This window comes from Ambystoma mexicanum, chromosome 8 (genome assembly GCF_040938575.1).
Source record: "Ambystoma mexicanum isolate Mex_15411 chromosome 8, UKY_AmexF1_1, whole genome shotgun sequence".
NCBI classification, from domain to species: domain Eukaryota; kingdom Metazoa; phylum Chordata; class Amphibia; order Caudata; family Ambystomatidae; genus Ambystoma; species Ambystoma mexicanum.
Window position 1 is genome coordinate 73431684 of NC_090929.1, and position 12136 is coordinate 73443819.

General features: G+C 45.7%; 1 protein-coding gene across 2 annotated transcripts in view; it reads right to left on the reverse strand.

The window, feature by feature from the left end:
* The window catches only part of TTF1 (transcription termination factor 1), a 262798-nt gene that overhangs the window by 224092 nt on the left and 26570 nt on the right, over positions 1-12136 (reverse strand). For both annotated transcript variants that reach the window (XM_069609307.1, XM_069609308.1), the window contains exon 4: positions 6864-7093. In XM_069609307.1, coding sequence (XP_069465408.1) covers positions 6864-7093 — 230 coding nt within the window. The remainder of the gene's footprint in view (positions 1-6863; positions 7094-12136) is intronic.

Consider the following 12136-nt stretch of genomic DNA (forward strand, 5'->3'; position numbering starts at 1 on the left):
GACCATGCACTGCACTCCGGCTCGAGGTCCCAAGATATTGGCCGTTTGCAGCCCAGCAAGGTCGCAACACGTGGTGGGATGGAGATCTCACCAGGCTCTGGGTAGGAGTCGTCACATTCGGGACCCCAGGTCGATTGGAAGGAAGGGTTGCATCAGGCTCCAGTTACACAGCAGGCTTTCCGGTCGCTGGAAATCTCTACAGATGTCTTTTCTTCATCTTCCTCTTCGGTTTCAGCTCCAGTGGTTGACTTATCAGCAGCTTCCAGTTTTGGAATATTTATCAGGAACTACAGCAGAACTTCTGCAATCTCTCCCCGCAGTTTGCAGAAAGGGGCGGTCTGGCTGTCCAATCCGGACAGTCAGCCCCCTCCCCCCGCCCCCAATGGGAGCTTGGTTTCTTTCAGGCAAGGTGAAAGACAAAGGGCTGAAGAGTTTTGAACTCCTCCCTTACTTGTTGCCTGCTCAGACACTCTGGAGGCTGGGCATGGAATACAAAGGATTCACGCTGAAGACAAAGTTTCCACTGAGGTCGTTCCTGCCTAGAGTGGCAGGAGAAGACCTCAGAAACAACAAGGATTCAAAAGGCAAAAAAAGAAGGAACCAAACATTTTTGCAGAATGCTGGCCCTCTGTGCATGAACAAGGCTGAATTAACAGCCTTCAAGTAATAAGACTAAAGGTCACTGAGGTAAGCCCACTGCCACCAGCCATTCAAGTAAACTTGCAATTGTAACAGAAATGCTACAGGTAAATAAGCAAGGTCCCCCCAGCACTCCACATAGGGTGGGGTGTGCTGGCTTACTATATAAAATGTAAAGAGGATGAAAATCCCCCTTTACCCCTTGGAAACAGTAGTTAAATTAAAGGGAAGACCAAAAGGGCAACCCAGCCTAAGCCCAAAAGTTATAGGAAACTAGAACTCCAACCACGCACTACGGAGAGACATAAAAAAGGCCATCCATGAAAAGCGTAATAGACTAGGTGAGAGGGGAAAAAAAAAAAGATTCCCTCTCACCTGCGCTCAAGGGAAAATAATCACCATGTCCAAGCAAAAGGTGCTTGGGTTGACAGGTCAGGAAGATTTATCACAAATAAGAAAATCTTACCAAACACTGTTCATTAGCCACTTTAAGGGCTTATGGTCAGTCTGCACAGTGAAGCTAGTCCCAGAGAGGAAGGGTCTCAGCTTCCCAAGGGCCCACCCAATAGAGAAGCACTCCTTCTCCACAGTCACCCAATTGAGCTCCCCGTCCTTAAGCTGCAACTAAAAACATATGTTCCCTGCATTGGTCATTTAACAGAGGACAGCACATATCCCAGTGTCAGAGGCATCTGTCTGCACAATAAAAGGTCTCTGGTAATCGGGTAGTCTGAGAACACCAGAATCTCCCATGCCACCAACTTCAATATGCTACTGTCAAAACGACAGTTCAATTCTGTATCTCTTCATTGTTAATAATAAATCAATATATAGTGTGATACAAACGTGACACCCATATAAACAAAATGTGATTGATGTATGCAATACGAAAGAACTCTCCACGCATCTAGCACATACTCCCAGTCATATCACAAATGGAATGAATGTGCAAAAACTGCAATATGTGCAAACTACAGAAATAACGTGCTAATGGTTACACTTAAACAGGAGACTGTAAAAGTCCAGTCTACAGAAAGTGCAATCAGCCTGAACATTTTCTTCAGTCAATATCACAGATTTAAGCTGTGTCACTATGGCTTAGTGACGAGTAGGGCTTCTTATGTTGAGTTCCCATTTTTATTAGCCTACACGAGTTTCGGCTTAGGGGCTCCCGAGTTGACCGCAAACCCAGCCTTCTTCAGGGCAGTATTCTGTTTGATATTTGAGTGGTCAACTCAGCCTGTTAAAAGGAGGGTGAGGCTACAAAGGTACATCTACGAAAAGGAAACAAACGTGGCACAGCAGTGGAAAAACCAAGCGCAAGAGGACGGTCGGGATGATACCTCACGCTTTTGAGCATGTAAGTGTTTATCTTCTTCCACCGGTGGAAACCAATGCACCGTCCAATTCCATTTATCCAATGGCTGAACCATATCTTCAGCTCAAGAATTAACAGAGAATAAGAGAGGGGAGGTGAAACGCAATACTTCTCCTGTTGAGGGTTCATGTGAAGTTAATGGGATGCGCACATTTAAGGCAGACTCATGTTGCTGCTTGCAACTAATACATTGCCAATAGGATTACTCATCTGCTTGCTCGGTTCATCCCTGAGAACAGGGGCCTGACAAAGGGAATCCTTTAGGCCTTCGAAGGCCTTCTCACAATCCTTAAAACAAGACACGTTTAGTTTTCTTTGGAGTTGTGATGGCAGTCAGAGGACCAGCAATGGTACCATAGAATGCCATAGCATTCCTGTAGTATCCCAGTGAGGCCTGGAAAAGCTCTCACTTGGTTGTGGGAGTTGCCCAGTCTTGTACAGCTTGTACTTTACTGGGTAGAGGCTGAACCGTGTACCCAACAAAGTAATGCCCAAGGTAGGTCCCCGAATCTTGACCAATTAATGGCACTTGGTAGCCTTTACGGTCAAGTGGTCTTGCAACACAATGCTGAGGTGTTCTTCCCAAGTAGGGCTGAAGACTGCTGCATCATCTAGATATGCCATGTAGAATGTATCGAACCCGTTCAGGACACGGTTGACCAACCTCTGAAAAGGGGCAGGTGTAGAGCCCAATGGGTATTACCCTGAACTGGTCAAGTCCCTCAGGCATAGAGAATGGTGTCTTCTCCATGGCATTTTCTTTCAGGGATATTTGCAACTACCATGCAGCGAGAGCAAAGGTCCTAAATTACTGGCAACACCAAGCTGGTCGACCAAATCAGTTCGTGCAAGGGGTTGAACATCGGTCTTGGTGACAGCATTTGAAGTTCTGTAGTCCATACAGAATCTTAAATCTGAAGTTCCTGCTTTTGGTACCAATCCCACTGGGCTGGACCAAGGACTACTAGAAGGCTCCATCACCCCCAGATCCAACATCTTGTTGACCTCCAACTTGATACAAGACCTTGCATGACCTGACAGTCCACAACTCGTACTATTGTTAGGCCCACTACTCCTCTGATAATCGCTTCCTCATCATAAGGAAGGGTCAGATTCACAGAATGGACCCCCAAGGTCTTACCCTTAAATCTGTGGGCTGCATTCACATGGCCACTTGCTCCACAGATTACACAAGACACACTGGACCTTTGTATGTAGGGAGGCTTAGAGAGCCCACTTTATTGTTTGGCATGTGGAGTCCTACTACCCTTACCAAACTCATGCGATTTACCACCCCCTTATTAACGTTTTTGTGGGCCTTATGGGAAGTAGTTTTATCAGTATGCCCACCCACTTTACTTTTTTCCCCTCCTCACGATTACTAGAAGCAGGTTTGTCCTTATAGGACACTACCAAAGGTCAGCAGCAATGTCCAGTTTCTTGGCCCAGTGCTGCTTCGGTTTAGGGGGAGCAAGAGGCAAAAATATGTTCAAACATGACCAAATTGGCCATGCCCTCAAAATTGGACATCGTATGGACCTCAACCTATACACACACGTTCTTCAAAAAGAGTCAATTACAAAAAGACACCCACACATTACTTTCCTTATCTCCTCTAAATCTCTTAAGGTATTGTGCAGGATTAAGATTAGAGCCTGTTTCAATTTATCAATGTCTTTTCTGTTTGCTTTAGACCTATCCATAATGCCACTACAGCCAATATGGGGCAGTCTGCCGAGCAACCATGCAATCTTAGGCTCTCCCACTACCTGCACTTGACAGGCATACTGAAAAACAGCTAACCAATCTATGATATTTTTCTCATCATGCATACTCAAGAGACCCTTAGAGATTCTTGGATGAGAAAACCCCAGAGCCACTTCCAGACCTTCTGGAGGATCCTCTAGACCCTTGCAGTCTGGCCAACTCTAGCAGCTGGATATTCTCGTTCCATCTGCTTTTCAATTCTGTCAAACTCTAGCTTAGTCTTGTTAAACTGTTCTCTCTTTCTGAGACAAAGTTTTTCTTTTTTAAATTCAACCAAAGCTTCAGCTTCAGAGGTAGACATGAAATATGAGAAAATCTCTCCTCATCTGTGTTTTCAATGCCAGCAGTTACCACAAGACCGTTGCTACTGCTAGGGCCTGCCGCTGCATCAACTGCATCACTAGCCAAAGGAATTATTCTAGATTCCTAGTGATCCAATAATATCTGCATTAGAACAGCTTTTACACCAGGCGATGGCAATACCCTTCTAAACACAACTTCTACATGGAGAGCAGCAAGAGTAGTCATGGTGAACATTTCCATTCTATATTAAATAGGTAACTATTATACAACCCATTTAAGACTACATCAGTAAACAACACTGGGTACCCAGCACCTTATCCTCACCGCCAAGCACCAACGTCGTAAGATGGATTTCTAGAATCTGGCCTAGTGGACAGATTTATTGAGGCCACCCTTTTTTAGAATGAACAGGGAACTCGGAGGTTAGCCAAAATGCAATCAAGGGAGTATGTGGAGCTGACAAGGCTTAGTCTCAGGAGAGTTTGACTGGGGACAGGAGAAACAGTTTCTCAGTACTGATAGTCTGATCGACTGATCAGTTTACCCATAGGTAATAAATTAGCAAAAGGCAAGTGAAGCTGAAGGCTTTACTCCCTGTCAAAAGGTTAGGGCAGGATAAAAACAAAGCCAAGAGAATGAGGTTCCATAGGAAATTATGGTGGGAAAATTGCACAAAAAAAAAGATTGTTCCCATCAGTGCTGAAGAGAGGAGCAGAGGCGATGGAGCTGAGTGTAAGAAACCTAATGGAGAAGGCGGAAAATGGAAGAGTTGAAGAGGGAGCGACGTCTTGGAACGACCAGAAAAGTCAGGAGGATAATGGAAAGAGATAAGTAAGAAGGATAAGGGAAAGAGAAAGACTTGCTCCACACCGAAGAGTGTGCAAGGTGGGCATAGGAACAAACAAATGGGCAAATGTCAAGGAGATACAGAAGGAGCTAGTTAGCATTGGAAGGGGGTGGGGAAGAGAGGCCAGAGAAACGTTCTAGAAATGAGCAATAGTCATGGTGTTAAAGAGGAAGAAAGCGAGATTGGGAGATCGAACCAGGACCCCTGGGCAGGGTAGTGGTTTGGAGCTTAGAAACTAACCTGCAGATCCTAGAAGCTGACCTCACCTGTGGTGGAGGTCGTGGGCACTGTGGCATCTCTGGCCCTTCAGGAGCGAGAGCTGGAAACAGTACAAGTACTAACAGAGGAAGCCAAAGCAAGCTACTACCTATTTGTCAACATAGAAAGCCAAAAAGAGGACTCCGCATTTGCGCAAGAGATGATCCGTGACGACGAACATAAATGTTTAAGACATTTACTTTTGGCCCAAAGAACCATTAACAACCAAGGAGATGGTCCTTCTGACCCATTACTTGAGTTATCGACTGGACATATTTTTCTGTATAACGTAACAAACCACAGATAGTGACCTTTATATTAACACTGTTCTTTCTGGATACCACTCAATCATAACAGTAGCCAGTGTGTTTCACTGGGATACTCCTTGAACAGCTGACTGAGTGGGCTCCACTTGCTGGGAGTATTTCTTTAATTCTAGTTGGACATGGATTCTGTACCCCAGAGGTGTCATGTAAATTCATTTGAGTCCAATTAGCCGACATTGTATCTACGAGAGAGTAAGGGGGCTACGATTTTTGAAATATATGTTCATGGCTACCGTCAGTCTTTGAGAGCGTTAGCCACAAGTGCCAGAACTCGAATTGACCAATTAGAGCATGGTTAACTTTTTTCACATACTATTTCAGGTTTTAAAATGGCGCTAGCACATATGATACATTTCAGACAGGTGCTCATGAGAAACCCGCATTACTCTCACGTGACTACCACCACAATTAATTCCACCTGATGTGAATGCTTGAAGAGGATTTGTCAATTTGTGTGAGTCAGTAACTTGAGAATTCCAATGGATATAAGAATTAACACATGTTTTGCAAGGTGCACGTCCCTTTGTCAGGTGTGAAATACACATCATGACTGCACTCTGCCCACCCCCCCTCCACAACCCTCATGTGCTTTCAGTCAGTGTCTCCAAATTATGGTGATAAGCAGATAAGAGGATCATATAGTCTAATTAAAAGACTTCTAGATTCAAGATGAAATCCACGCTGGAGAAAAAGCCTGGAAAGAAACCCAAACCGAGTAACCCCCAAATGTTTGAATTAATGCAACCCTGCAATCGGGTGGCACAACCCTAACTTTCCTATACAGACTTAGGATGTGCTCCCTTGCCATGTGCAGCTTGGGAGCACAGCAGACAACGGCTAACCAAAGTGGAATCCTGAGAAAACTCTGCTGGTTTCTGTACTCTTCCAAGACTACTTTTTGGCCGAAGCGCTGCGTGGACGTGTTTGGGTTATCAACTAATCCACATCGGCCCTGCGGACACTAATCATGTGCAACCAACACTACTAGAGTCTTTCGTAAACTGAAAGACACACCTGTAACCTGAACCAATAGCCAACCTATTCTTTACATCTCTGAAGGTATTTGCGTAATAAGCCTTTGCAAACATTTTATTCAAAGAAATACTGCTCTATTCCCCCTCGACCCCCCCACCCACCCCAAGCCGTGGCTATGAATGCTCAACCAAATACCCCTTGGCGAGCCAAGAAAAGCTTATGGATTGAGTGCTTGCATATATTTCGAAGATGCCTGAAGAAAAGGTCGGATTCTGCCTGGCAACATTCACTAACTATACGGTTGAAATGCTGACCTACTCAGAAAAAGGAGCACACATCTCAAATGTGTCACACCCACGTACACCCCTACCTTGCTCCCTGAAGCACAGAAGCCTTTGCAAGTCATATCGGATAAGGCTATTGATGAAATTCCGATTCTTGCTTCGAATATTCGGAATTAGTTCCTCGAGAAGGCAGAGCGACTTCTCATACTCTTGCTCCCTGGAAGAACCCCAATCTTCTTCCTCTTCATCACCGGCTTCTTGAGATTCATCAGGAGGTCTGGTATGGGCATTCTCCTCCTCCAACGTTACATCAAGCCTACGAAAGAAAGCAGTAAAGTTAAACTTTTTGATGCACGCAGGACTTAGAACTAAGCACAGTGGTCCAGCACAAAGTAACTGGGCTAGCACTATAAAAGCACAAGGCATGAAAAGGAAATAGGTGCGTTACGACAAACTGAACATAAGTGTTGTGGTGAATGTCTAGAAGTGAAACTAACAGTGACACAGGTGGATTACAACTTCGCTGTCTTGGATCACCCGATAAAGAGAAACCAGGGCAACCATTGGAGAAAAGGCGTCCCATTTAAGCAAGCGGTGCAGCAAGGACGACATGCCAGGATGCTTTAGAGAAGCAGTTTGCTGGAAGATGTCCGACAGAGCCGACAAAGAAGCAGAACTAGCACAGGTGCCAGAGGCTACAAAAGGTACATAGCCAGTGCAGTCACATGAGTGGGAGGCGTGTATCGGATGCCAACTGCTGGGATGGAACTTAGGTGATGAGAAGGCTCAGGAGCCTTGAGCGTGGTACCAGATGCTCAGAAGGAAGGGATCTAGTCAGAAGGCCCCAGACACATGTGCAATCTTCCAGACGCTGTGAGGAGGTCCGATAGCGAGAGGCATGCCCTAGGCACCTGATGCTTTAAGTAAAGGATACAGGGAGGTGACTTGCAATCTGTAAGCGTGTGCCAGAGACAAAACACAGTGGACCAGTTACAGCAATGAGAGACTCAGAGCAAAGGAGTTGGTGAAATACTACAGGAGCGGACAGAAGACAAACGCTGCATTCAATTCCTTTACAGCTCCAAGATATAAACATTTGCACTGATAGAAAGACCAAGAAACCATTGCGCTGCTAGGAGCTGGAGGCAAAGCCTCAACTGAAAAACCACCACACACTGTCTTCTGGAATCAAAGTGCCTTGCAAATCCACACAGAAAATGGTACAAAACAAAGCCAGAGAAATGAAGTCATTTAGATAAATGCAGTAAAATTATAGGAAAAGTGACAAGACTTGTGGAATATAAAGACCAAGAACATCTAGAACAGAAATCAGAGCGAGAAACTGAGATTTTGAAATATACTCATGTAATATTCTCTTCTTACGAGAGGACTAGTTACAGCGATGTTGCCATTTACAATGCTATCTGATCCAAAGGCTTCAACTACTGCAAAATGCCGCCGTTCGTTCTATAATCTGTCCTCCCTTTGGATCCCACATCTCTCCTCTGCTCAAGAAACTTCACTGGCTTCCTATGGCCAGCCGGATCTTGTTCAAATCACTGTCTAGTGCATCGTGCCTTTTATGGCATGGGTGCTGAGTATCTCCAAGCAAAGTCTGTTCATTACACTCCTGCCCGCTTGCTGCGCTCTCACTCTGCATGTCTTCTCACTGTCCCCCGTTATCGTCTGTCACGTATGGGAGGACGTGCCTTTTCGGTAGCGGCTGCCATAGCGTGGAACAAGTTGCCTATTGCTCTCCGTGCAACTGAAGACCATCTTACCTTCCGCCAGTTGCTGAAAACCACTCTGTTTTAGGCCATCTCTCTTATGGTGTTGTCGGCCGTTTTTGCTTTTTATTCCTCTTCACTAACTAGCGGCAAGATGCCTTTGGGTGTACGTGCGCTCTACCAAGTTCATATAACATAACAATGCAGGACATGAATTATCCAATATCAAAAGGAGCATAAAAAGGTAGATATGGAGGAGACCTTTCACTCGCATACAAAATGCAAACAGGCTACATTCAACATTTTGGATGACTTTCGGGCACTTTACATGCCAAGTAACATGTACATTGGAAGGGATCAGAGACTGGCCAATAAATTGGGTGAACAGAAGACAGTTAACAATAAGGCTCAACCAGATGGGGCAGCTTTTATTTGCAGTAGAGCGCCTGATTCACCAGTCAAATCATATGATCAAGCTACATCAGGAGTTAGCACAAATCCAGCTCAACCCCAAATTATGCAATGACCACCCCTGCACTTAGAGCGATGGGCAGGGGGGAGAAGGAGCAAGTGGTTTAATCACTATAGTCACCCTGTGGTCTCAAGAGAAAGCACTTACAAACTCCATGAATATCTTTCATCTGGGTCCCCGGTTTGAGATGTTAGATACGCAAGACTTGCTAGAACTGGGTCTTGCTAGAAATACTGGTATGGTCTGAGCTACTACTATTCCGGGGTAGGAACGCATTCGGTCTTTTTTTCTTTCAAATGTATTGCCCTTCAGGAAAAAACGTAATCTGGCAATGCCCTTCTGTCATCTGTGCAGATAGCCCTGCCATTTGCAACATGGTATGCTTATAATGTATAGCTGCTGTCAGCATCACACAAGGACAAACCAAAGCATCAACAAACAGACCAAGAAAAGGGCAGAGGCATAGATTATTTAAGCAGGCACCGTGAAATACAGTCGACCACTAGCATTGTAGAGTACTATATCTTCATGGCACTAGAGCCTTTGATCGAAAGCCTTTTCTGAAACGTTGTGCACCAACTGCACCGTCTATAGGTGGTAGCAGTGCAGCAGGTTTATCCGAATTTCATGGAATTCAATCTATGATAGTCTGGCGTTCAAGCAAGTTGCCTCAGCGTCGGCTTTCTTCCACTTTTTCTAAGAAGAGATCACACAGGAGTTGTCACTTCGAACTGCAAGTAGGCAAAAGAAAAGGTATCCATGTGGCCTAGAACCGGTGTGGTTCAATAAAGAGGTTATTTTACCCTATCCTCAGCTAATGGTCCATTGTGTATAGGATTTTCTTCTTGACCCCAACTTGAACCAACAAGCTATTGGAAACTCAGTCCGTCACGCAAATATATTATAAACTTCATATTAGCCTTGCCTAATTGCACTCCGCGTAAGGGGTGCGGTGGGATATTCATATACAGTCAGTGATCTACCTCGGCCTAAGGGGAATTTACTCAACCCATGAACCCGGGGGAATCATATTTTTGGATTGAAAAATTATGGTGACATGAAGAAACATTACTAAGTTATGCAGGATTCGAAAGATTTCAGAGGTCGGTCAAGCATATTCTATGAAACGTATAAAGTTCATTTGGCCACAAAAGTTGAATCTGGAAAAGCTGGATGAAGCCGGATTACTTATCCCTATTCCATGCAACATCTTTATTCAGCTTTGATGCACAGAACAACAGTAGTGGCACAGTACAACAAAACTCAATTTATGCGTTTTGAATGGGTGATAGGACAAAAAATGTGTGCGTTTATATTTACAATGCATAAGATTGCGATGACCCAACACACCACACAACAGATATATGGTCCAAACAGGCTTTATTTATTCGAGGTGTGGAATGGATTACTAGAGATTTCCCTACGACTGAACTGAATCGTCTCCCCAAATAAACCAAGATATAAAATGAATTAAATTATTGTACGAATTGGCTAGAGAGCCCAGCCAAGATGGCCGCGAGCCGGTAAGCTCCTAAGCACCTCATATCAATCCGGTCAGTATCCTGTTGCTTACCGGCCAGCCCGATTCCTTAAACACAGTGCAGAGCTGTGGGATGACCAAACCCACACTCGGGTGAAGTTTGGAACCCCCTAATACAAGAAGCGCGGGGATACGGACTTCCACATCTGGGGTCCCTCAATACAACAGCCTGAACGCGAGGGATGAGGATGCAGATCTGAGCGCGTATCCCTGCCCGTAACACGCCCCAGGATAGACAAGGAGCGATGATACATGCGACAGGCCAACCCCGTAGGCAAGAACGGTGGCAGGACCTCCGCAAAGCTGGCTCAGCCCTGCACTGAAAAGAAATAAACCCTGTACCCTGAGGCAACACCAACACAGACAGCCAGACCACGATAGGCACTCAAAGAGCAGGAGCAGGCCCATCCAGAGCCAAGACCCGCTGAGAACGGACCAGGCATGGCAGTGGAATACCGAGGATCTAAAACCGGAAACCCTAGGCCGGCGGAGAGGTAGCACAATCGTCGGAGAAACAACTTCAATCCAACGGGGGACAGATCCAACGGAGACCCGCAAACGATGAGGGATGCCCAAGCATGGGGGAAGTATTGGACTCCTGTGATCCCCGGTAAGGAGAACCAGGCCCAGACATAGTTGGTGCAACATGTGACCACACAAACAATACAGCGCATACTACAATAAGCCCTCGGAGCAGGAGAGGAGGAATACAAATCTCTGACCCCCTAAAAACGTGGACACCAAGGGAACAGGGAGGCGACCCAGAGGGGGAAGAGAGTGGCATCCCAAGCTGGGAGAAAATAGCACCACAGAGTAGTGAGCAACTAAGGGGGCGAGCAGGGCACAACACGCACACACCGTGAAGGGAGGAATGAGCTGGGGCAAGAAGCGAGCTGAGGCAGGATTGGCAGAGCCAACTAATAAGCACTGCTGTGCCACATAAACCCCAGGCAATATTACAGTGGTGGGCAGGACTAGAATCATCTTTCGTCTTCCAGACCTCCCTCCCATTGCTTCGTGCATCAGAAGTGGGGTACAGAGAGGGCCACCAAAGGGCGGCAAAAATAATAGAGTGTGCATGGTCCCTGAATCGGTGGAAGAGAGAAACATGGAACCCCTGGTATAGGAGATACTACGTGAAGCGCTGGGATCTGAGGACTTCTCAGCTGTATTTATAGTGGAAAGGGCACACAGAATACCAAGCGGGGGGGGGGAGCCAATTCCTGGGGCCCCACCACGCCTGATCATAGCCTGCATGCTGAACCATCAGACACAGAGACTTTGGTCTCCATAAAATCAGAGAAAAGGGGAATGTAACATACAGGGGAGACAACATCAGACTCTTCCCAGATTTTTCAGATAAAGTACAAGCTTCTCGGAGAACAAGTTAAAAAACAAATGTGGGAAAAGGGCATTTGATATGCTGTTCCCAGCCAAGTTACAGATAGAACACTAGGGGCAAGCAATTTTTTGCCGACACTCCGGAAGAGGCCAATGCTTTTCTAGAATTACAACCAAGGAACACCAGACAACACAGGAACAATGGGTGACGCCATATTCAAAGCTACATATCCTTACGCAACAGATGATGCACATTACAAAGGAGGCAATCTGACTCAA